The sequence below is a fragment of the Odontesthes bonariensis genome, chromosome 4 (assembly GCF_027942865.1).
Source record: "Odontesthes bonariensis isolate fOdoBon6 chromosome 4, fOdoBon6.hap1, whole genome shotgun sequence".
NCBI classification, from domain to species: Eukaryota; Metazoa; Chordata; class Actinopteri; order Atheriniformes; family Atherinopsidae; genus Odontesthes; species Odontesthes bonariensis.
In genome coordinates, this window is record NC_134509.1 from 4,621,733 (window position 1) to 4,648,784 (window position 27,052).

The following is a 27,052-nucleotide window of genomic DNA, read 5'->3' on the forward strand; positions in this document are numbered from 1 at the left end:
CCGCTGCCTCCACATGGTGTAAATGTGAGCGATGGAGAAAAAGCACTGCGTACTTTGTAGTGATATACACACTAATAGGTGCTATATATACGTGTCTGTGCATGTGAACAGGTCAGGTAAATGTGGCGGTTTGAATGATTAAAGTAGAAAAAAATAGTGTTATATATTTCTGATTGAATTTCTTGATTTTTAGGGAAGAATCATTCATATAACTCTTTCTGAAAGACTGAAAGCTCACAGGCATTCCACATTCAACATGATTTCTGCTGTGTCCATTGTGCACAGAAGGGTCTGAGTTTTATCAGGTCTTATCTAAATGATTTTACGCATATTCCCCCAATGTCCGCATTAGAGAAAATCCTAACTAAAAACCCCCCTGGTGGAGGTATGATCTCTGAATTGTATAATCTGCTGGTGACATCTTCTCCTGATTCCTCTGCTGCTCAGCTTTATGCATGGAGATCTGATCTACAGGAGGAATTTACAATGGAACAATGGAGCAAAGCATGCAAATTAGCCCAAACACAGACGGGTAACACACGTCTAAGACTGCTGCAATTTAATGAGAGTGTACATTACACCAGAGAAACTTAACTAATTTAATATGCAGATTCCTGACCTCTGTAATAGATGTGGAGAAGATAAGGGCACATTGTTTCACTGTTTATGGTCATGTCCAAAAATAAAAGGATTTTGGGAAGAGGTTAGAGAAATAATACAGGAGATTTTATCAATTAGGCTAGTGATGGAACCCAAACTTTTCCTACTGGGCTTATATCCTATAAGACATAACTTAAATCAATTTGAAAAAATCTTCATAAATATGGGAATACTACAAGCAAAGAGAGTGATAGCTTTAACTTGGAAAAGTATTGGCAAACCAAGTATTGTGCATTGGTTAAAAGAAGTATCTTTAGGTTAACCTAATGAGATGCGACACACTTCTCCAGCTTTTAGCACCACTTTGAAGCCTTTTGCTGCCCTCATCACAACCTGTGAGATGATATTTTTCATGTAAATGTCTCACTTTCAAAACGTTGTTTTCCGTGTTCCACTTCTAAACTAAACCCCCGCACAGGGTGTAGTTACATTTCGTAACTCGAGGACATCTCTGAAAACAAAATGCCACCACGACACAAAACTCTTTTTTATTTTTAATGAATTTTTATTTATTTATTTGGTTTTTAAGTGTTTTATTTTTTTTTTCTCCAAAAGAAATCCTGAGGTATTCACAATATAATGGCAATTATTCTTTTTGAAATGATACTAGGGAGGGGGTGGGGTGGGGTGGGGTGGATTAAAACACAGCCAAAAAAAACAAAACAAAAAAAAACAAAAAAAAACAAACAAAAAAAAAACATTTACAGAGATGGGCAGTAAAGCTGTGTCGATTGATAGAACAGGAACAGTCAAGACAACATATCCATGGTGTGTCGTACATACAAGTAGCCTTTAAACAGCGGCGAGTGAAGTCAGTCCTCCCCACAAACCAACCCTCCAAACCAGCAAAGTCATGCAAGTGAGACCGACGACTGCATTAAAAAATAAAATAAAACGAGCAACAAACCCCAAAGTAGGCCTTTTTTAAAGTAGACCTATCCCACCGTGCAACCAGGGAGTGCAGATAATCAACAAGCCAATCAGTCCGCTATTCTCAATCTATAACAAAGGCTGAAACACATTTAGGAAACAAAACCTGGCGAGCATTCAGTACTCACCGGTTAAAAAGCCATCACATTTTCAAACAATACGAGCTTTGACTGAGTTAAATACACTATGTTGTTGCTTTAAACCATCACCAGTTCGAATGTCGGGGCCTTCCGAGAGGGTAGACGGTAAACTACAGAACACGCCACAGTAAAGCCAACAAAGGCGCACTTTACTTAAACTGGCTGGATGTTAGTGTGATGGCTGAAAACAACTGTTTCCTTTCTGTACACAAAAGGTAAAATGCCAATGAGAACCTACTCCTCTTCCTCGAATCTCGCCTGCCCTCGACTAAAAAACAAACAAATAAAAAAGCAATATGAAAAAAACAACAACAAATAACCAATAAATAAATATCAGTGAGAAAAATACACTGCTGAATTATTTTCTGACTTTGTGTCACAGATTTATATGATTGATAAAATAACTGCTGTGACTTTAAGAAAATAAGGAAAACACCCAATATTCTCCTCGGCACAATAATCTGCAACACACACACACACACACACACACACACACACACACACACACACACACACACACACCAAAGAAAAAAAAGAAAAAATACAACCCATCACAAGTGCAACATCAGTCATGACAGTCTCAGCATTACAGAAGAAAGTCTGGTATCTGACCATCAGCTCACAACTACAGCATCAGACCAACACAACAGAATAAAAACAATCAGGAAATAAAACTGAATAAAAATAAATGGGATAAAGGGAGGGGGGGGGGGGGAATAACAGCACACAATTTATGAGCCATACCGGGTAACGAGAAATAACTTGATCATGGAATTGATGATCAAAGGAAAAGGAAATATAATAACAGTAACAACAACAAAATAAAAATACTATTAGACTGAGTTCAGAAGTTATTCTTATGAGGCGGACAAATTACAGCGTAAAGGTGAGAAAAACCATCACTCCACGTCGCCAGCAAAAAGAAACCCTCAGAAAAAAAAGTCTGGGATCACCCACTTATTTCTTTGTTCAATTTGGTGTCATCATTGCCCTGAATAATAATAATAATAATAATGATAACAATAAAAAGTGTAATCATAGCAATCATAAAAAAAAACAACAACAATGGACAAAATTAAAAGCTGATAATAATAAGAATTATAATCCCCATCACTTTTGGTAGACAAATAAACATCACACACCCTCTCTGCGTGTTCACACAGGCAACTAAAAAGAATGACACACAACACACAGATGAGGGGAAACGGGACCACCAAACTTCCTTTTTTCCTAACAAACACTGTTGGCTAATAAAGATACAGCTCCTCCTCCTCAACAAGCGACGGGACAAAGTCAAACGGTATATTGCAACAAAAAAAAAGAGAAAATTCGACAAACATTACAAAAAATTAGAAAAAAAAAACAAGTGTATCTTTTCCTAAACACACAATAGTTCAAATCTTAAAAAAAAAAAAAAAAAACAGAAAGAAAAATACATACGATAAGTGTAAAAATCATAAATAAAGATAAAGTTTTGTGCATCCCCATCCCAACCAGCCATTGTCGAGGGGAAAAAAAACCTCCAAAAACAACAATAAAACAAACAAAAATCAAAACAATGGCAGTTCCATTGGTGACAATAACATGCAACTGATATACTTTACAGCACTGATCTGCATCTCCCCAAAACTACAACACCCCCCCAGTCTGACACCAGTCACTCCCCGAACCCCATACAATCCTTAAATATTTGTCAGCTCATTCAAAACACATCTCTTGCTCGGTCTCGTCCCTGTGAACTAACAAAAGGCGGCGATGTTAAATCACACTGGAGGGAGCGATGGGTGGAAAACACCTTCGCTAACTCCGCTTAATCTGTAAATCTATGTATGTACAAGAAGCCCCCCCCCCATCAAAGCAAGCGGACATGGTTTGAATGACTGCATAGTGAAAATGATATTTGGTTTACTTACAGATGAGGCTGCAACACATACGCACACACAAGGCACGGCACCGGTACGCTAGCTGTTTACACATAACTGCTGGCCTTGCACTGGACAAGCTAATATACACATAAAGCCACTATTGGCAGGAGCCAGCACTGCTGTGTAGAGAGGGATAACTTTAGACATTCGGTGTGAGTGTGTAGATTAGTCATCAGATGGGTTTGTCTGTCCCCCCCCCCACACACACACACAATCAGATGACTGACTGGTGTAGCACAACACTGTCATCCAATCAGGCAGCTGGTTGTAAAACGTAACGCGGTCCAGTGAGTGTGCGCGTATGTGTTTTCTAAGTACATCGCTTAATAACAGAAAAACCCCCGACAGTGGGAGACCGGGTCCAGCTTTGGACACAAGCTAGCAGAGAACCACACGAGAGTTTTGACAGCGAACGTTGTAGTGAGAGTGCACCGTCCCCTACAGAGATTATATCTGAAACTGCACCAGTGAGGATGTCTCGGGGCCGTGCTGGCAGAGCAGGACAGCAGCACCAAATCTGTGGCTTCAAATCAGGTCTGGGTCACATCTGGTGTCATTATTAGGGGCCTGACAAAGGCTGGACTGACGGAGCTGTGCCAACGCAACACGACATCTGCTCAGGGGTCTGAAATATCAGGCGAGAATGACCGTGTTTGGGATTAGCTGGCTTAGTTTTAGCCAAGACAGATCACCACGGTAAACTATTCGATCAAATACTTAACAATCAGCTCCCTGGAATCATCATCTAGATACAATTTGTTGAAGTATACAATATTCTTCATGTGGGGGAGCATGTTTCCACTCCGCTTTTAAGAGAGGAGATGGCGGCGGCCTTATTATTTATTAAGAACTGAATGGGGGTGGGAATCTATAAGCTTGTCTTCGTCCCACTTCTTTCCAAGCTTATTTGAATCTAAGTTGTATAAATGTACTTCTAAAATACTACGAATAAGTTCAGTTTGTGTATTGTACAAAAATTGTAATGGACTTAGCCGCTTGTTCAGTATATTATTTTTGCTTGGAATAAACTAAACTAAACAGGAGATCACGGAGCATCAGATAAACAGCCTTTTTTACGCTCTTAATCCTAAATACCTTTAAAATAACACGCTGCCCACTTTCACATATTTCAGTGAGAGCACTTGTAGCAGAGAGTGTGAATATGACGCACAAATTTTCATTTTCTGTGGCAATGGAGGGAGCTTTCTAAAGTTTAATCAATAATAAGACCACAGGGGGTTATATGCCTGGGTTTAGTGTTTTTTTTTTTGGTGCTTACCAGGTTGTTGGTAGGCCTGCGGTGAGACCGGTTCACTGAGCAGATGCACGAGCTGGCTGGTTTTATCGTCTGGCTCCTGCTGTATGTAAGTGCAACAGTCTCCCTCACAGTATATATGACACTTACATGGCACTGCTGTAATACAGCACCCTATCCCACCCTTTATACACACACACACACACACACACACACACACACACACACACACACACACACACACACACACACACACACACACACACACACACACACACACACACACACACACCCACACCCTCTTCCACTAGCTAGAGTAATTTTCACATATAATCAAAGCGGAGAGTAATCAATTTCAACGTTACAAACCATAGTCATAACAATAACAACAATGTTCTTGTGTTTTCGTTGAGTTGTGGTCACCTTTGGTGTGAACTATCAAGGTTGTTAAGCTTACCGGCGACCTCTGGGCAGATGGAGGGATGGATGGACAGGGTTCCGGATGGATGTGACAAAGAAAAAAAAAAGAATCTGGACAGGCAGACACCCCCTCTAATAATATCTACACTGTACAGAATTGTAGTGTGGTGTAGTAGTTATACATATATATATATATATATGTATGATTAACTTCTTCCATTACACATAGAGCTACAGTCGAGAGGTGTGCGTTTATACTTTGTGTGAGTTTGTTATGTTTCGCATCCTTCCACTTTCACCACTTATTAACCGAACCTTCACTCACTTGCTTTTGCTCTCTTCAGACTTGCGCGCCTTTTGTATTTGGTAACACGTGTAGACATTGCATTATTATTTCATTCATTTGGCTTAAAAGAACAAGAATAAAATATTTGTCCTTTGGGAAAAAAAAAAAAAGAAGTGACAGCAGCGTCTAAAGCAATAAAACGTAGCAGCAGTAGAAATGTAAATAAATAACAAAGTCTGAACGGAAAACAGTAATCCAAAACAACACGCTAAAAATCACAAATGGTAGGTTGGTGTTACACCATGAAAGCTTTTTTACAATAACCAGCCAGCCTAACAGCTGGGCAGATGTTCTCCCTTTCCCACACACTAACTTCCCATCAACCAACTCCAGTTCGTCTCTGACTTTTCTTCGTCTTGCCGTCCCACTTTCTGTACACTCGCGGTCTCCCTTCTCGCCTCACTGCATCATCTCCTCTCGTGTTCCCGTCGTGTCATTTCTGCTCATCTTTTCTGCCATCTCCACAACGTTCCTGTACCTCTGAGTCTCACTCCCCGACCTTTGACAGTCTCCCCCCTCCACTGCAGCTCCTCAGCTCTGTGTGTTCGGCTGTAGTTTGGTTTGGTGTGTGTGACGGAGTGCGGGAGGTTGGAGGTTGCACCTAAATCTAGCAGGCTTTGGCTGTGGCCCTACAAGAGGGGAGGCGCTAGCACTCCAGTCGCTCATAAACAAGAGCATCTGTTTAGGTGTGTCTTGTTCTTGAAGCCTTGCACGCTCACTTTCATCATAACGATCTTCAAGAACTGAGAGGGGTCAAAGTCTAATAACCTGGGGGCCACAGGCCGTCTTGTCAGGGTCAACAAAATAATCCACAACATCATATTTTAACGATTCTTTAACCTAATTCATCAATGAGCTATTCAGCAGAAAATTTATCTGCAAAACATTTGACCATAAGTACCATTAACATCAATTAGTAGGTATGGTCAGGTGGTTATAAATGACTCTAGTGTGATAGAAAAAAAAACCTAATTATCCGTAAATACACGCTAAAGGACGAGAATATCGGACTTCTTTTCCTTCTCAAATGATGCTAAAATTCTCAGGAAGGCTTTAAACTATTCAACAATTTTTAAGGTCTCCATGTGAGGACCACATCACCAACTCAGAAAACGATCAGGAAATTTACAAAACAGGAAAATACTGAGATCACCTCGACTTTCACTTGCATTGGTCTGAAAAAAAAGGTAAAACCTATATGGATTAAATAGAAACTAATTGTACAGAAATGAATAATTTGTGTTTGTACTTAAAACAATCAAATCAGCGATTAAACAAAAGCCTTTCCAGTGGGCAGATAGTGTGGCACTCCTCCTCGAGGCCCTAAAAACAACAACATAACTACGTAATTCCGACTTGCTGGCGATCATAACTTGAAACTGCACCAAAGCATCTTCTGGGCTCCAACAACAACCTGCATGCAGCCTTTGGTCTGGTAACACTGCGGAGCATTACATCACACTAAACAGCTGAGGCAGACAGAGTGCTGGGCAAGAGAAAGAGGTAGACGCAGTGAAGTGAAGAAACGCTCCACAAGTAAAACCAGATCTACCTCATGTACTTTGTGCAAGACAAGCTCAGATCCTTTGCCTTGTGAAAAAGCCCTCTGCACCCGTTTTTAACCCCAAACCTTTCTCACACACTACAAACGGGTATCAAATACCAAAAATGCTCATCAACTCCTCTATTCTTCCCCTTTCCCCTCTTAAAGCAAAGTCATAGTTTCCACATTGGTCACCTGGCCTTACACATTTTCTTAGTATGCCTCCATCTCTTGAAATACTCTCGAGTTCAACCCATTCTTAATATACACAATCTATAAAGCTAGGATGTAGCACTAATTTTTTTGTATTTTTGTCTTTTTTCCCCCCAATGAAGCAGCTGCTAAAAAAAAAAAAAAAAGAAGGGACTTCTAACAAATTTCACAGCAAAATTGATGAGGAGTGCTATCCCTACGTACACGTCATAAATGCATAGCAAGCAGATTAAATCATACTGGTGTTAGAGCTGCAGTGTGACGGTGGATGAATAAATGATAACTAATAAAAGTGTGTTGTGATATCTAAGCATACACATGGAAAAGCTCACTCATAAACAAATAGACACACACACACACACACACACACACACACACACACACACACACACACACAGAACCACATGTAGACTCAGCCTGAGAATGTGTGATAGTAGAAACACCTGAAGAATCATAATTGCACCAGACATAGTTTTGTCCTTCATCATCACATATGTACAAGAGCGAGTTGTGTTTGCTAAAGTTAGCAGACGTTTAGTTCCAGTGTGTAGTGACTACTCTGTTGACTAATCCAATGGCTTGGATCAATGCTGGAAACAGACATACAGGTGAAAAATCTACTGAAAACTGGAGACAATGTATAAAGAACACAAGAGACAGTTTGTATGCGAGTGTGTGGCTGTTATACACACTGATGTGACAGTATGATGACACAATGTGTGAACGAATGAAGCTAACTACAGTGTGTACCTTTCCCTGTTCCCTCCTCCCCGTGTCTGCCAGTCCAAATGTAACACACTAAATTCAAACCACATTTTGTCATGTATCCATCCCTCCGTCAGTCCACCTCTGTCCATTGCTCCATCTGTCCATCCAGAGTCCTCGACTGAGTCTTCGCCTCCCTGTCCTTTATGGGCTCTTTAGGTTCTCCGGTGGACAGATGGACAAACGCGATGGGTCGAGAGCTGGGCGTAGCAGCTAACGGCTAGACTAGAGCAGACTGAGTCTGGGCTAGGCGAGGCTAAAGCTTGGCTAGTCTAGCGTATGGCTAAGCTAACGCCAGGCTGGTCAAGGCTAGGCTACCTACTGAAGAGCGAGTGGAGCATATGCTGATGGCTGTAACACTGGCTGCTGCGAGGCGATTCAGTGCGATCCATCACCGTCTGAAACCATCCTGCCACCTCCACCTCCAGCACTTCGTAGCGACGGATGAAACTATGCTCCTGTAACAAGGGAGACAAAAAAATAAAATTGTGAGATTAGCAAAATGTGTATTTTACAAATATCTGCTGGTCTTTACAAGTTGGAACTTACCAACAGCTGGTGGTATTTTGGCCTTTTTCTGTGATCCTTTGTGAGGCTGTAGAAAGATATGCATGTAAGTTGTAGATCAGGGGTGTCAAACTCAATTGCACAGGGGACCAAAATTCAAAACACACTTTAGGTCGCGGGCCGAACAGAATAAACATTTATTGAACACACTAAAACTAAATGTTTTTTGAACATAAATATGAATAAAAACAGACAGGAATGTTATTCTGGAATAAATAAACTTAAACTTGAAATAACTTGCTCTCCATAAAAATATATCCACTCAAAAGAGTTAGAAATATGAACATGCTGCAAAAAAACGCCTGAAAAAAATAAATAAAAATTGTGACAGTGCTTGTGCTTTAAGTAAACATTGAAATAACAAATCAAAACATTTGAATTTCTTTGCTTTTATGTCATTTTATATAAAAAAAACTTAAATTTTAAATATCCCAAATGATCTTACTCTCCATAAAAATATCTCCTGTCAAAATTATACAAGTTAGAAATATGAACATGCTGCAAAACAAAACAAAACCTGGAAATGTAAATAAAATTTGTGCTTTTCAGCAATAACAAATAACGAATCAAAACATTCAGTTTTCTTTGCTCTTATGCCATTTTATCAGAGCTGGATGCTTGGCATCTTTTTTTGGCAACAAGTTCGCATTATGGGATCTGTAGTTTATTGTGTTACCAGCGCTTCATATTAGTAACAATAATATAAAATGATCTCGCGGGCCGGATATAATTGCAAGCCGGGCCGGATGTGGCCCGCGGGCCTTGGGTTTGACACCTATGTTCTAGATGGACAAGTCTACTTAAAACTGAAAGAAAATTTGATCTATTTATGTACCACATGTCTTTTCAGCCCAGTGTTCTCGTTTTCCAAAAACAACACTGACACTTTCAACAGGATAGACAAAATATCTAACGAGCCCGTTGAAAGCAGACAGGCTTTTATTGAACCTCTGAATGTGGACACAGTTGTGTCGCACATTCAGAGGTCATCAGTCGCTTTGTTTCAGAGAATAGAGCCAACGTAACTATAAACACCTGCACCAGATTTGGATCTCATTCACAGTACAGTTAAATAACCTCACAGATCTGAGAGGACCCCAGGCAGCATGCGTCAGCCTCACAGTGCCACTCCAACTCACCAGTCTTTGACGAAGGACTGGAAGTCGAGGGAAAAACCCATGCCGAGAGGCAAGAGAGGAGGATCTTCCTGCAGCACTTTGGTCAGAACCTCAAAGTCCGTCTTACAGTTCTTGTACGGAAACTGTCCTGTGGCTAGCTCCACCTAGAGGACACATTAATAAGACATAAATAAATAAATAAATAAAATAAAAAAATCAGTTCCCGCAACAACAAATCCTTCATCCTTTTAATTACTTCATTAAAATAAAAAAAATAAAAAATCATATTTAATGTTCTGTGCTTGACACCTTGAATCTGTCCAATGAGTCACCTGGTGAGTCTGGTATAACAGTTTCTTGATTTTTCCAGTAAGCACCATGGGAGCACTAACAATGAGCCAATCAGTGCAGACATAGGCCAAACACATTTGTAAAGCTGTTGTCAAGCTGTGCGATGCTATAGGGATATTTCTAAATGAGCAGTGCTCACTTCTTGTTGCCGCTCAGAAGGCATGAATGTTTTTGACCTGAACAAGTCGAATTATTGAGGCTTTCGGTTTCTAGTTTTGTTACTGTCGATCTTTATTTCCTAGCATAATTTAGTAAAAATGGAGCTCAAATTTTGTTTGTGCTCAAATTCTGGTGAATTCGCACATGCCAAAGAAATGTTTGTGTATACGTCGGTTGAATGGTGCCCATGACCTGTTGTATTCTATTCTATTAATTTTTTTTAACCTCTCTCTAGTGTAAATATCGAGAAAATATAGAATTTCTCATCTGCAGATGTTTTCCGATAATTTTAAGTCATGCCACACTAGGGATGTCACGAGAACCGATACTTCGGTACCAAGCCGATGCCACAATTCTAAAACGGGACGGTACTCATTTTTCTATAGTACCATAGGTACTGGGGATGAAATTCCTCCAAAGGTCACGTGGGCACCTATAAGTGTTCTCGTGTGCCGTTAAATGCCAAAGCAACATGGAAGATGGCAGCTGCAGCGAAAGCTCCGCCTCGACTCGTCGAAAAGAAAAGAAAAATAGTAAAAGTCGTGTCTGGAAGCACTTTGAGGCGAATGATCAGGGATTAGTATTAAATTCGCAAAAACCTATATGCAAACGATGCCAAAGAGCTTTTCAGACGAAAGGAGGACACACTCCCAATATAGCGAAGCTCCTCAAAGACAGAGATCCAGATTTATTCACAGAAGTCATGTTAACACCCATTGTTCTCCGTCGAACGAACTCCCCATCGCACAGATATGAAACGCATATCACAAGAAACAGCGGAGGCAGAGCTTTGCGAAGAGTGTCTGTACATACCGAAATAATCACGTTATGAAGACGACAAACAAACAGAACAAAGTTATGTCTTTGCAAAGTACACAATGCACCGTATTTCAAAAATAAACAGCAGAACGTACCCTTTCCGAAAGTATTCCTTGTTTCTGTGTGACAACGCCAGTTATCCAGTTTTGAAATGGATGAAATAATGCATCTGCTTACATTGCAAAGACTAAAGTTGTGTTCAAAAGACGTGCGCGGATCACCTGCGTCCAAAGGCGCACCTTGTCAACAGGCAACTGCTTGGAGCCCCGAGCCTCTAGGGGGCCCTCTAGAGCTAAGGTGCATCAATCAAAGATTGTCTAGTTACTTTATGAACTGTCTCAAACAGTGGCGAACGTTCGTGGTGAACATGTTTTCTTTGAACAGTTAAATTTAAATGATTCAGTCAAAGATTGTCTAGTTAACATGCCAATCTATAATTCCATAATTGCATTGTTGACTTCGTCAAACTCACGTCAAGTTCCACTGTAGGCTATGTTCGAGGAGAACTAGCCCCTCAGAGTGTTTGCGATTGTTGGCAACGTTCGCCGGAAATTCAAGGCTAGTGGAAAATAAAAACCATCTGGGATCCTGAGCCAAGATTAATAAAGTATGTGGAAGTAAAATGGTAAAACGTTTACCAGAGAGATGCCAAGGCTCCACACGTCTGCTCGGATGTCATAGTCAGGTTTGGTGGGATCTGGAGGGTCTATTCTTTCAGGCTACAAGGACCCAAAAGCAAGGAACATATATGCAGGTATTTCATTAACACACTGTCAGTTACGCACTTTAACTTAATTTCTGTGTTCAAATTTGACTTTTTCTTTTCGGAATTATTTAACGCCAAGGAGTCACAGAAAAGAAAAAAAGTTAGGAGAGATTTGAGAGGACTTTCAACTAAAGACTAAAATGACTGAAGTTTACAATATGCGAGTGTTTGCGCGGATATTCGCTCACCGCCATGTAGGCAGCACAGCCAGCACTACGAGTCTTGGCCTTGGAGTCGACAAGGCGACCACTAATGCCGAAGTCGCACAGCTTGATCTGACCCTTAGCATCAAGGAGGATGTTGGAGGGTTTGACGTCCCGATGGATGACACCATGTTTCTCTTTCAGGTATAACAATGCTTTCACTATCTAGAGGGAAACAAACAAACAAAAAACACAATAAGAATGTAAGAAAAAGAAAAAAAGTAACATGTTACACTTTGCCATCCGTGTGCCTCTGTGATTTTATGTGTTACTTACTGCCACCGTCATCTTTCCCAGGATTCTCTCTGGAATGGGGCCCTGGATTCTTTTCTTCAGCTTCTCAGCACATGTTCCCATCAGTTCCATCGCAATGAAAACATCCGTCTGAACGCATATGAAAACACACACACACACTCGGCTTTTACCAGCTTAACTCTACAAGCAAAGGATTTTTAAAAGATAAAAAGACAAAACAATTACAGTGCATGCAAATACATAAATAAAGCTGAGGCTGCATGTTAGCTGTTAAGGTGTTGTGTAGTTAAAGGGACATTATGTAATAAATTAAGTCATTTATTAGCTCAAATCAACATATTCATTCATAAGTTAGTCCTCATTGGTGTAAAATTATCTCTGTCAAAAATCTCACTTATCCTCCTGAGTGAAGAATAACTTGTCTGTATCTACATAGAGCGGGCGAGCTCTATGGAGGCTGCCATGTCCTTCCGGTCTATGAAAAACAACAAAGTGCCGAGAGGGACATAAAGCACTTCGAATCGCGTTTTCCCCAACGCCAGGCCTGCAAGCGGAAATTACGTCATTTTGACGTCACGTCCGCCCAATGGCTTATTACTGGCGCTAATGCTAAATACATTTTATCTCGTAAATTATCCCACTGATAATGCATTGATTGTTACCAAACTTCTGCCGTAGTACACATATGCTCTTAACTCACAAAACGAGGCATTAGAAAGTTTGTAAGTTTACCGGGAGTTTATTTAAAAGAACACTTTCCAGATAGCAACTACACACTGATGCTAACGCTGGCGCGGCGTCGACGTCACTTCCAGTAACTCCCGGAATATGACTAATTGCAATGTTTGCACACCAAAGGCTGTCAACTTATGTTATCTGTCATCTGTATTTATAGTGTTGTTTTATGTGTGTTATGTAATCCTTTGTACTGTGTGTCTTGATGTCTTTTTGTTTGTATGGACCTTGAGTCTGAATCTATTAGCTTCTTGAATCTTGACACATACCGCCTGCCGTAGTTCAAGAAGTTGCAGCGCACTTTTGAAAACGCGAGGCGCTAGAGAGCAAATTCATTCGACTTTGCAAAATAAAATTGCACCACTAGATGGGGGAAGAAATTACATAATGTCCCTTTAACATTAACAGGACTGCATTCCATACGATTATCTTAAAAATACAAACACGTCTGTATTTCAGTAGACCTACGTTGGTGACTATGGCGCCGTAGCACTGGATGATGTAAGGACAATCATGACTCTTCAGCACTACGTCCAGGTCCATCAGGATCCTCTTGTTCTCGTCCTTGTTTCCTGTACGACGCATTTGCTGGTGACACACACAAACACAAATGAAACAGCTACCACCCTGAATTTAGACTTTAAAATATAACTTTCTGGTGAGCTGATTGACAGCCTCAGGGTTACACAGCTTGGATGGCTACAATTAAGTCATTTCTAAAATAGAGGGGTTGGTATATGGGGTTATTACTGTCACTATGTCGGTAAACCAGCCACAGGGTGAGGCACTGAAGAAAATAAGGAAATCAGGCCATGCTTGGGGAAGCCTACCATATTGAGTGAGGTAAGAAACAGTTGATCTTTATTCAACTGTAAATTATCTAAAAGACAGGCATCAGAAATCAAAGTCTTCTTCTTCGTCTTCATCCTTGCATAGCTTAAAGACTCAATAAATCACAGGCTCAGTAAAACTACTTCTGTGTAAAAAAAAAATAAAAATCTGAAATATATTTTACTCTTATTGGAACTATTACCAGCCCCAATTCAAAGCAGACTACGGTTTTAAAAATCCTGAAACTGCAAGTGAATTAGTTAGCACAGTTTAAACGAAACATGCAACTAATTTACTGGTGGTTTTACACCGGGGGGGTCCCTAACCATCAGTTCAAAGACTGACAGTATAACATGAAACACAACCTTTTCAGTAATGAACACAGCCTCTCTGACGATATCCCTGTTCTGTTTTACTATTATTAACGTTAAGATGATGACCTATAAATAAAGCTACAGCAGTAATGTGTGCCTGTAGTGATACGCCAATCATCAGAAAAGGACACTGATCATATCATCAGTTGTTCCGTCTCTAGATATCCGTCTCTGCATATTTGTGTGTGAAAAGATCCCAGGAACACAAGCCTTCCATAACAACTCAGGCTGCTAATGTGGTTATGATAAATAATAAACTTGGCATAGGCAATAATAATAAGCAGTACATTAAATAAACTGCCTGTAAAACACAGATTTTGGAATCCAATTTTCTTCTACTTCCTATGGGAAAAAAGGACTGATAAATAAGTTTGTATACATGTGCCATGTTTAGTAAACACGGCATGTGACTTTTGTCGGTGGGGGTCTTGGTGCTGCTGTGAATTTAAAGTCCAGTGAAAACATTTCAGAAGCGGGGGTGTCTTCAGTAAACAATGGTAGACTTTTGTCTGCTGTAAACGACCGTCGATCATCAGTCCTGTGGCTGTACTCGCCACCCGTGACAATCTCACACTATCACCAACCTGTATTTAGTTTGTCTGATCATGTTTTCAAATCATTATTTTATCTGCGCCAGCAAAAAAAGAAATAACAAAATAAATAAATACTTTTTTTTTTAAATGGTAAAGGCTGCTAGTCAACACACAGAGTTGAATACTAATGTTGTTGCTGGTTTTCTCAATTTTTACACATTCTGCTTTCAAACTACACACAAACATAGTGGGAAAAAAAAAAAAAAGTTTTTGATGCTCGAAATTGTCAAAGTTCACTGTTCAAAATGGAGACATTTTTAAATCCAGGTTAAATACATTTCTGTTCTCATGTGTCTATGGATGAGATATCTTTTAACTTATCTAGACTGTTGCTTGTTTTTAAATTCATTTAAATGATTTTATTTGTTTCTCTTTATATTCTTTTATGTATTTTCAATGCTTCTTACACTCCCTGCTGCAATGATTTTATTTTATGTAAAGCACTTTGAATTGTTTTGTACATGAAATGTGCTATATAAATAAATTTGACTTGATTTGATTTAGCCAAAATAGGCAAGATGCAAGCAAGTAAGGTTGTGTGAACTGAAGACTAATTAGTTGAGTGCTGGAGGTTCTTACTTTGACAGCGATGACATGGCCTGTCTTCTTGAATCGTACTTTGAAGACCTGTCCACAAGTTCCACTGCCGATCTCTCCCTCACTGATAAGGTCAGCCACCTCTGCTGGATACCGCTGAATGAACAAAGAGAAAAAAGAAAAAAAATAAAACTTCAGAGCCCACAAGAGCAGTGGAAACACACAAACTAAACAAGGCCAGTGATAACCAGAAAAAACTAAGTAAACCAAGGTTGTTGGGGGTTTTCATGATGGTCTGTTTATTATCACAGGAGAAAAATGCCAGTTCAGGCTGTTTATTTCTCTCTGAAACTCTGAGCTCTGCTCAAGGACGCAACAATGATGTGGTTGTTTGCTTCCACAGGCTTTTTAAACGTTTCTGTGCTTTCTCCACCAGTGTGCCTTTTTTTCATCTACGAATACTGAGAGGAACAAGCGAGTGTTAAATCTCATTTAGGAGTTCTATAACTGAGGGTGGGATTGGAGCCGTGTTAGGAGTAAATTTGGCTTATCGATATCTTCCTTCACTGCTGAGGTTGCTTTTTTTTGCCGCTTGTAGGAGAAAACTGTCATATATACCATGAAAAGCCTCAAGTAAATTACATTTATTTTAGATTAGTGTCAAGAGTTATCATCAAAACATTCAAAGTGGGAATCCATGAATAAACTAAGATTTATTCCTCCGATGGGATTTTACAGCAGCAGTGTCTATAAACCACAGGGCCCAAGTTCACGGTAACGAGGGAAAATGTCAGCCTGTGCGAGAGTGTGGTCAGCGGATGTTTATTTGGTTCTGAATGAAAATCCTGTACGGCATACAGAAACAGGGTAGATACATAAAGTGGCAATTATTAATAGGATAACTTCCTGTTTTTTGTTGTTGCTGACATGAAGAAAAATACAGTTTTTCATCCAGGCTCTTTGTGTCCCCATTTTCGTTGGTTTATAATTATAAACTGTATAAACCTCTGTGTCCAGCTCACCTGACCGTCAATCTTCAGATAACCCGTCTGTTTCATGATCTCCTGCAATTTCTGGTCAATCTCTGCACTGTGGGGATAGAAAACACACACTTAAAAAAACTAAACAATTAACAGTATTGGTGAATTCAACACAAAGTGTGTTTCTGTTATAAAAGTCCAGACAGCCAGATAAAAAAGAAACTTCTCAAAATAAATGGACGCAGCGGGTGTTTCTCTACATCTATTCCACCTACTTTGTATGCATATGCATCCATAATGCATGACACAAAGACCTTGCATACAAGCTGAGTGTTCAAGCAAATGTAGCAACGATTAATCTCTGACATATTCTCTCTGTATGTGCATATTGTTACATCCTCTCTCTCTTTCCGTCTTAGCATGTGAGCAGGTTTTAACCATCATCATCATCATCTTCACAGCGGGTGAAAGGCTTCTTTTCACAGCAAAATAGTTGATCGTAATTATAAAAATGCAGTGAATAATGTTTTGATATTCTTTCAATAGCAAAAGAACCTAAAACAACAAAGATGCCAACTTATACCAAAGGAGAACAGCAGCTTTCTTTCTTTAGTTATTACGGTAAGTACAGTAGTAATAAGCTTTCCCCTCAAATGAACTTCAGAAAATGCCAGACCCTGTTCAGACCAGGTGCTAACATGTGTCCCAGCTGATCAGAACACAAGTGGATGGTGCTAAATACAGATGTGAAAGTGCTCAGGGCATATGGCTCAGGTCACATTCAAAGGTCGTATGTTATAGTTTTGGCCACATTCTTTGAAAAGTCTGAATGAAAATCTGTCCTGAGCCACACTGGAGGACCATTTTCTTACTCCACGGAAGCGGCGAGAGTTCTACTAGGATGTTTTCTCGCTTTCCTGGATTAAAAATAACAAACAAACTGTCTGATCGATCAGTATGCCGTATGCAGAATGCAGTATGGAAGTATGTAGTAGGCAGTATGTAGTATGCAGAATGCAGTATGGAAGTATGTAGTAGGCAGTATGTAGTATGCAGTATGTAGAATGGAAGTATGTAGTATGTAGTATGCAGTATGTAGAATGGAAGTATGTAGTATGTAGTATGCAGTATGTAGAATGGAAGTATGTAGTATGTAGTATGCAGTATGTAGAATGGAAGTATGTAGTATGTAGTATGCAGTATGTAGCATGGAAGTATGTAGTATGTAGTATGCAGTATGTAGAATGGAAGTATGTAGTATGCAGTATGTAGAATGGAAGTATGTAGTATGCAGTATGTAGAATGGAAGTATGTAGTATGTAGTATGCAGTATGTAGAATGGAAGTATGTAGTATGTAGTATGCAGTATGTAGAATGGAAGTATGTAGTATGCAGTATGTAGAATGGAAGTATGTAGTATGTAGTATGCAGTATGTAGAATGGAAGTATGTAGTATGCAGTATGTAGAATGGAAGTATGTAATATGTAGTATGCAGTATGTAGAATGGAAGTATGTAGTATGTAGTATGCAGTATGTAGAATGGAAGTATGTAGTATGCAGTATGTAGAATGGAAGTATGTAGTATGCAGTATGTAGAATGGAAGTATGTAGTATGCAGTATGTAGAATGGAAGTATGTAGTATGTAGTATGCAGTATGTAGAATGGAAGTATGTAGTATGTAGAATGGAAGTATGTAGTATGCAGTATGTAGAATGGAAGTATGTAGTATGCAGTATGTAGAATGGAAGTATGTAGTATGCAGTATGTAGAATGGAAGTATGTAGTATGTAGAATGGAAGTATGTAGTATGCAGTATGTAGAATGGAAGTATGTAGTATGCAGTATGTAGAATGGAAGTATGTAGTATGCAGTATGTAGAATGGAAGTATGTAGTATGTAGAATGGAAGTATGTAGTATGCAGTATGTAGAATGGAAGTATGTAGTATGCAGTATGTAGAATGGAAGTATGTAGTATGCAGTATGTAGAATGGAAGTATGTAGTATGCAGTATGTAGAATGGAAGTATGTAGTATGTAGTATGCAGTATGTAGAATGGAAGTATGTAGAATGGAAGTATGTAGTATGCAGTATGTAGAATGGAAGTATGTAGTATGCAGTATGTAGAATGGAAGTATGTAGTATGTAGTATGCAGTATGTAGAATGGAAGTATGTAGTATGCGGTTTCGAACACAGCCATGCTCTTAGGGCTGTCCACTTGTGATCGGATCACCCAGGATACATGACGGTACCGCCTCACAGGTTTAACATACTTCTCTAGGCTCTTCTGTTGGCCGTACGGAGGCGTGGGCAGGGTGAGCATGTGTCGTGGGCGGCTGGGGTAGGGGTGGTGCTGAGGCGAGCTCTCTGAAGATGATGAACGGCTGCCTCCATCATTGGCCAGGGGCAGCTGGAGCGCTAGGTTGAAGTAGGACATGACAAATCAGACACAGACAGGAGACCGAGGGGCTTGGTGGTGGGATTTATATTTTCAATCAATGCATTATTTTAGTGGATATAAAGTTGTTACCCACCAAAAGAAAAACTGACGTGTTACAGACTCTAGTTTACAAATAGTATTTTACAGATCTGTGTTTCTTTTGGCTTTTCTCCATTTTATTGCACTTTGGGGATAACAAAAAATAAGAGCCTAATGAGCAAAGACGATGGATCCATCATGTCCCATCTCATTTCCAAAGATCCATCAGGAGAAATTGGCTTTGGCACGGTCAAAGAGTTCTTTCACAACAGTACCGCTATAAAGACTTTATGTTACGCCCACCCCGAAGTCAAAGCTTTGTTTTTGTTTGGCAGATGTCCCAACCCAATGTTAAAACAAACAGGGCGGTTATCTCAGGGCAAAATGTAACGCCGTTCTCAGGCAGAAAGAGACAGCCTCGTGTTGGCCCACAATTTGGGAAGAACAACTTTTCGGATTTGAAAGTCCACAAATTTCTTTTCCAAGAAAACTAATGTGCATTACAACATGGATTGCATTTTCATTTTAGACGTTACGGTGACACAAAAGTACAATTAACAGGAAAACAAGTTCAAGCAGTGAGGCTGGCTGCAAACCAACTAAGGAACCGCTTTATTCAGAGGTTAAACTAATACTGTCAGTTATCCCCCCATGCACACAAGAACCGTGAAAGGTTCCAACTTTGTGCAGCAAGTGAAATCTGATCCAGGCATTCAATATATACAATGGTGAGTTTGTACGGGTATTTAACCAATCAATTTTAGCAATGTTGTCAGGTTCTCAGATTTCAGCAATTATTTTTGGTATACACATAAGAAAAAGGGGACGCATCATAAATCATTGCTAAAGGACTTGTTCTAACTCCATCTGCGCTCTAATAAAAATCAGGTGCATGTGCAAGCAAGCACTTTCAAACAGATGAAGAATTTTTAGATGAATCCATATAAGTAAATGTTCACAAAGAAAGTCAGCAGCTATGATTGCCTCCTCCACCGTGAACACTATCAGAGTTTAACTCCATGGCAAACAGCAATATCACATCATTACCTTTTCTAAATGTTCATAAACCCTTTATGCAAATATCTGGAGGACATTGCAGAGCTTATCGTTATCATTATAAATACTGTTTTCCAGAGGTGGGAGAAAGTCCCTATGTTGCAAGTCCAAGTAGAGTCTCAAGTCTTTGCTCTCAAGTCCAAGTCCTAGGACTTTTGTTTCGAGTCCCAACCAAGTCCTAACAAATCGATTTTAATTAATGATACGGATCATGACCACGCCTCAATCAAGTTGTTTATATTTTATTGTTAATGTTCTGCCACTTATTCATTTGTTTATTTTTATTAATATTGTGTTTAGATGCTTCGTCAATATAAGCACTGCCTTCTTGTGCCAATAAAGCTATTTGAAATTGAAAAAAATTGGGCGATATCTTTAGTATCCTTTTTTTGTGTGTATTGGCATTAATTATCCAGCCAAGAGTGATAACAGGAGTGCATTTGTAAATCAATAGACAATAGACAATGGGAGGTATTTCTCCTTTTTTATTTCTGCACAAACTTGCTGAAACTTGCAGATAAAAAATTCAGGCGGCGTTCAGGTGTCACTGACGGCTGGGATTTCTGGCTGCTTGCTACAGTATTGATGCGACACTTTTAAGAAATATTTTAATATTTGTGCTTGCTGCATGTGACTTGACTCGAGTCCAGAGGGTTAAGTCCAAGTAGAGTCTCAAGTCTTTTTTTGATTTGGTCAAGCAAGTCTCAAGTCATCAAAATCGGGACTCGAGTCCAAGTCAAGTCTCAAGTCTGGAGTCCAAGTCCCCACCTCTGCTGTTTTCACAGTAGTGGGCTGGCAACACGTAGAATGCCAGTGGGTTGTTTGTATCCTTGAGTCACCTTGGATGGATCAGCCTGTAAGGGGAGAACTGGTTAGTGAAAGGGAAGTGGGGTTAGTGTGGAAAGGAAGACAGACTAAGGCAGTCTTTGGCACAGATAGCATCTCCATAGATCGACTGGCTCCAGACAGATGGGAGGATTGACGCGCAGACAGAGCAAGGAAAACGGGAGGGGAAGAGGGGTGGGGGGGGGGACTGAATGGCAGATACTAGCAGGCACTGCCGCCCCGCCTCCTGCTCACACAGTGCCACTGTGAAAGGAAGGGGAGGGAACAGACAAACGACATCAAACAGTCCGACGTGTGAGAAAGAGAGGAAATCTCTCCAAAACTGCATAGCACAAGACAAAGCTGGAAGTCGGAACAGACGGTCAGTCAGTTAGACTCGGACAGGAAGGCAACTCTTCGGTCGGCGCATAAAGAAAACAGTGAGAGAAAGAGAGGCCAGAGTGCTCACAGCACTCCCGCAGATGGACCAGTGGGGATGCTGGATTAGATACTGTGTCAAACAAAAAACCCATTCTATGGCGCCGTGCAGAAAAGCCACATGCACTGTGATTCTCTGCCTCCAGCAAAACAAAGGTTAATCGCCCTATACACTTCCACACGCACACTGAGAATATCAACACATACCAACACCACCCCGCCACTGGCATGGACACACAAGGACAGACAGGAGAGTAGAGTCGGAAAGATGCTGTGAGTTTAGAGGACTAAATAACTGCCAGGCTAAAATGCCGGCACTGGCCAAGGACTGCTTTAAAGGAGAATTCCGGCCATTTTACAAACATATCCCATCTGTTGGAGACCCAGGGAAGTTGGCCAAAGGGAAAACCGCGAGAAATTTTCATGCCCGCTGCGCAAAGTTGTCCAATTGTGCTGATTTCCATGAAAGCGGGCTCTATCGGGCAAGCGTTTAACCTTTCCTGAGGCTCTTAACGTGTATCAAAATACTTTTGACCGAATTGGCCGTGGTGTCAGTAGCAATACAATTCAACCCAGGGGCTAACCATACCGTTAGCTAGCACAGATATGATACGTTTTGGAGATTTCAAAAACTGCGCACCTACCTCTCTCAGCTTCCGTGTTCCACAGGCGTGCGCACAAATCGATCGAAAATGGGTGTTGAAACGAGTCAGCTGTTCGATAGGAAACAATAACAAACATGGCAATGTGTAGCTCGGTTCCCGAGGGTCGTTTTTGGTGGACAAAAAGACAATTTTGGAATACTATAGTGTATGACTTCGGCGATCAATTTGTGCACACGCCTGTGGAACACGGAAGCTGAGAGAGGTAGGTGCGCTGTTTTTGAAATCTCAAAATGTATAATGTCTGTGCTAGCTAATGGTATGGTTAGCCCCTGGGTTGAATTGTATTGCTACTGACACCACGGCCAAATCGGTCAAAAGTATTTTGATACACGTTAAGCGCCTCAGAAAAGGTTAAACGCTTGCCCGATAGAGCCCGCTTTCATGGAAAGCAGCGCAATTGGACAACTTTGCGCAGCGGGCATGAAAATTTCTCGCGGTTTTCCCTTTGGCCAACTTCCCTGGGTCTCCAACAGATGGGATATGTTTGTAAAATGGCCGGAATTCTCCTTTAATAAAGATGGTTTATACAATTAAAAGCTGATGGGTGAGTGGAGGATAAGGTACTGAAGGTTAGAAAGTCAAGAAAATTCAATCTGAATTTACTGGTATGATAAGAGTTGTGGATAAAGTAGGCTTTAAAATTACATTTTGTCATCTGCTGTTAATAGAGGTTATTGCTCAGAGTGATGGGATTCAAAAGGCCATCTAATCGGCCTGGTTCCAATACAATATGGCCATTAATCAGTGAGATGAAACAGACTTTTAATTAATTTGTAAAGTAAATAGGCCATCATTTTCCATATGATTTTTTTTCCCCTTTTTAAACTCACACAAGAGAAGTTGTGTGACTGAGAGCCTTTAAAGCATACCGAGAGGGCTTAAACAAAGCTAAACCAGGGATGAGGTAGAGTTCTGCTTGAGTGTTTCTCCGATAGGCGTCATTTAAAAGCAAAGAGAGAAGGTGAAGGAGGAGGGAATGAAAGATAAAACAGGAGACATAGGCGTTAGGTGGTTGGGGGTGCAGTGGCAGAGGGAGCGATGGATTGAATGATACCTGCACGCTGTGAAGGGGCTGGAGCAGGACTGAGCTGGATCACGATGACTAGACGGAGGAAAGAAAATATACACACACACCCACATTACTGTTCCATTCTACTGGGACAATCACTCGTGCACACTCACGTGGACGCCATCTTATAACAAACAGAAAATTTAAAAAAAAAGTTTCAATATTTTGCAATTCATTTTGTACTCCTGAAATAAACAAAACACAAAAATGTATATTGTTTTCTATTTGAAAATATATATATTTAAAAAAAAAAAAAAAAAGGCTAGCCAACTAACCTCTGGCCTTGTCTGAGGGCCTAAACTTTGAGCCCTTAATGATTTAATAAATGTTGGAAAGCATGACGTGCAATTCCCTACCACCACTGGGAAAATTACATTTTAACAAACATTACACATGCAGGAGCAAACATTGGGGATAATTTGACAAATCCACTTTTGTTGTTGTTTTTAAACAGCAGGACAGAGTAAATAACGACCTCAAAATAAACTACAATTGCCACACCCACTGTAAATGAAGGAACTTATCTGGTGCCATCAGTAATGCTCATTGCTGTCCAACTTTTTCTCATCCAGTACTGATGCCCCAACTCATTATGTGACCGGTGTTATGGTGTTATATCCAACAAACTGGTGTTTTTCTATGTCTCTAACATAGTTAGTTAGATCAATCTACTACCGGATCTACTCCTCTCATGAGATTCAAGAATAAGGAAAGTTACCTTACTGACACTCTGTGCCAGCCAGCTAAGGGAACTTTGGAAGAAAAAACAACAACAAAAAAAAAAAACATTTTTCAGCTACACAAAATAATTAAAAAAAAGTGGAAAAGGTAGCTTGGTGGTCTAAAATCTATATAATAGAACCAGAAGGGACGATGAGTAAGAAATAACTCAAAAACTGTTTGAGAAGTTCAATGTTGCACAGGCTAAATAGCAGTTTGTTGAGCTTTCTAATCAAGGCCCAGTAATTACAATTCAGTGGTTCCTGTCATACGCCATGTTCACAGAAACCTGCAAGGAGTTGTTAAATATGTTTCTAACAAATCCACATTTCACCTCAAGGCAAGGCATTTTTATTTATAGAGCGCAATTCGTACACAAGGCAATTCAAAGTGCTTCACAGCTTTATAAAATCACAAGAAGGCACTAAAATCATTAAAAAGAAATTAAAAAATAATTAAAATAATAATAATAATAAAGATTTTAAAATTTTTTTTAAAAAACCCATTAAAAATAATCATTAATTAATTAATTTAAAAGTGAAGAGTGCAGATAAAATAATTTCAGTTGTCATATGCACAGCTAAATAAAACTGTTTTCAGTTGAGGCCTGTCTCCCATCTACTGGAAGACTGTTCCAGATTTTAAAACCTCTATTTGTTAATACTCCGGTGGGATGAAATCACCGGGGAAACCGTAACTAACGTCAGTTAACGTCTGAACAACGTCAGCTAACGTTATGTAGCTTCCATAAATTAGCATGTTTCGTGAAGGATAAAAAAATGTCAATTTAAACTGATTTTGCCGTTAAAGTCACAAGCAAATACACTACGTATGAACAATGCGAACCTATCCACTAAGTTGGGGATAAATGCCACATCCGTAATATTTGATCGGAAAACTAAAAAGTACATTAATTTCTTCTTTTTTTTTTTTAACACTGACGCTGGGCCTGCTACCAACTATCACCACAAGACTGCTAACCTTAGCATGTTTAACAGGACAGACACAAAACAGATTTCAAGACAAGACTGTCGACGTGAAATGTCATGACACTACGTCGGTTTTCAACTCTCCTTGTGTTACTTCCTACAGGAGCTGTCCGAACTGTTAAGTGAGAGAATTGACAGTAAAACCGAGGCAAGTCGATGTTTGTTTACGTTGCTAGCCTGTTAGCACGTAGCTAACAGGCTAGCAGCAGCACAACACCCCCCGCTCCTGCTCTCCGCCTCTCCGAGCTTTCCCACTGCTATTCTGGCTGTTACCGGCGCCTCGGTTCACCCCGGTGGACACTTACTCGGCCTCGGACGTGACCGCTGCGGACTCATGTCAATGTTGAGGTCGATTCTTCGGCGAGCTTCTTCATTTTCCTGCTTTAGCTTCTCCTCGATTCGCGACAGCCTCTGTTCCAGCGACGACATCTTGAAAAATTGAGCACCATGAGATTTCCAGCAGAGCTCGCGACTCCCCTCTCTGGCAGGCAGGCTGGCCAGCAACACACTGCAGTGACAGCACAACTCCTGCCAGAAAGTATGGAAGTTTTTCTGTGCCAGAGTCTGAATACGAATGTATAATATTGAATTTTTACAGCATCAAAATCAGACTTTGAATTTGAAAAACCAACAGTGTAAAAAAAAAAAAATCAATTTCTAAAAACAAAAATCAGTGGGAAAAAAATTCAACATAAAAAAAAAAAATTCAGTGGAAAAAAATTTAACATAAAAAAAATTCAGTGGAAAAAAAATTCAACATCTAAAAAAAAAATTCAGTGGAAAAAATTTTACATCAAAAAAAATTCAGTGGAAAAAAAATTCAACATCTAAAAAAAAAAAATCAGTGGAAAAAAATTCAACATAAAAAAAATTCAGTGGAAAAAAATTAAACATCTAAAAAAAAAATTCTGTGGAAAAAAATTCAACATCTAAAGAAAATTATGTGGAAAAAAATTTCAACATCTAAAAAAAATTCTGTGGAAAAAAATTCAACATCTAAAATAAAATTCAGTGGAAAAAAAAAATCAACATAAAAAATTTCAGTGGAAAAAAAATTCAACATCTAAAAAAAATCTGTGGAAAAAAATTAAACATCTAAAAAAAATTCAGTGGAAAAAAAAAATCAATATCTAAAAAAAATTAAACATCTAAAAAAAATTCAGTGGGAAAAAAAATCAATATCTAAAAAAAAATTCAACGTAAAAAAATTCAACATCTAAAAAAAAAAAAATCAGTGGAAAAAAATTCAATGGATGTTGAGTCTGGTTCTTTTTCCACTGAATTTTTTGAAGTTGAATTTTTTTACACTGATTTTTGTTTTTAGAAATTGATTTTTTTTACACTGTTGGTTTTTCAAATTCAAAGTCTGATTTTGATGCTGTAAAAATTCAATATTAGAAATTCGTATTCAAACTGATGGCACAGAAAAACTTCCATAATAAATCTCTAGTATTACACCAATCTTCTTTTCTAATCACTACTATTTATTCACTCACTTTATGTGCTCCAATAACACTCATTCACCTCTATTGTTTAAACCAATAGTATTTATTTATTCAACTAATTCCATGTGGTGGGTTATTGAAGACCCCGCTGTCCTCGATGGGATAAAAAGGTAGCCTTCAATTGTATCTCACCGTTCTTGTGAAAATATTAGTTTTGCTCAGTTTAATCGGACTTAAAAGCTCTGCTTTTTAATGAATTCATGGCCTTGGAAAAAGTGTCCACGCTTCTGTGTTGAAGCTTTTCACAAGTTTATTACCAAGTTTATTACCAAGTTCTCCGACTTTGTCACTTAGAGCATAATTAATTCCTCAAAATTTAACCAAATACCTTATTGTTCAAGTATATTTTTTTTGTGTTCTTAGTGATGGAATATTCACCTGTAAAAACAAATAAAAAAATTAACAGAAAAAATAGTTGTCTTTAGTTATTAGTCATGACCTCAGATGTTCCTCGTCTTTTACCCTGCAGGGACCCAGGAACTAAACCTCAGAGGCCCTATGGTTTAAATGTGCACTAATGAAACATCACTCGGACTGTTAAACATTCAAAACGGATTACTTTGTGGAGACACAAAGGGGCTTAGAACGCTCAGGAGACTTGCTCTGATGAAGGCCAATATGGCCGCAACGCGTAGGCCCTTGTGTTTTTAACCAACTTGCCATGCTATATTAAAGGCTTTTTTTTATTACAAAAATCTCAGAGTGCCTCTGCTCTTTCCCCCTTTTTTTGGATTACTTTGTGGATTTGGTGTCACATGAACCAAAATGTGAGCACGTGATCTTATAAAGTGATTTTGTGACCTTGCAAACAGTCTTTTTC

At 39.4% G+C, this 27,052-nt stretch overlaps 1 protein-coding gene across 2 annotated transcripts; it reads right to left on the minus strand.

Annotated features, from left to right (window-relative positions):
* Positions 1–1,062: 1,062 nt before the first annotated feature.
* map2k7 (mitogen-activated protein kinase kinase 7) lies at positions 1,063–25,215 on the minus strand. Of its 2 annotated transcripts, XM_075462572.1 has the most exons (12): positions 25,033–25,215; positions 23,004–23,051; positions 18,760–18,904; positions 16,528–16,594; positions 15,548–15,661; positions 13,639–13,758; positions 12,457–12,564; positions 12,166–12,345; positions 11,850–11,930; positions 9,904–10,046; positions 8,747–8,792; positions 1,063–8,655 (listed from the first exon to the last, which is right to left on the minus strand). In XM_075462572.1, exons 1-12 carry the CDS (start codon positions 25,154–25,156, stop codon positions 8,512–8,514), a joined length of 1,320 nt encoding a protein of 439 aa, XP_075318687.1. In that variant the 5' UTR covers positions 25,157–25,215; the 3' UTR covers positions 1,063–8,511. The 2 variants fall into 2 exon arrangements, with proteins under 2 accessions (XP_075318687.1, XP_075318688.1); XM_075462573.1 differs by lacking the exon at positions 23,004–23,051.
* Positions 25,216–27,052: the final 1,837 nt, after the last annotated feature.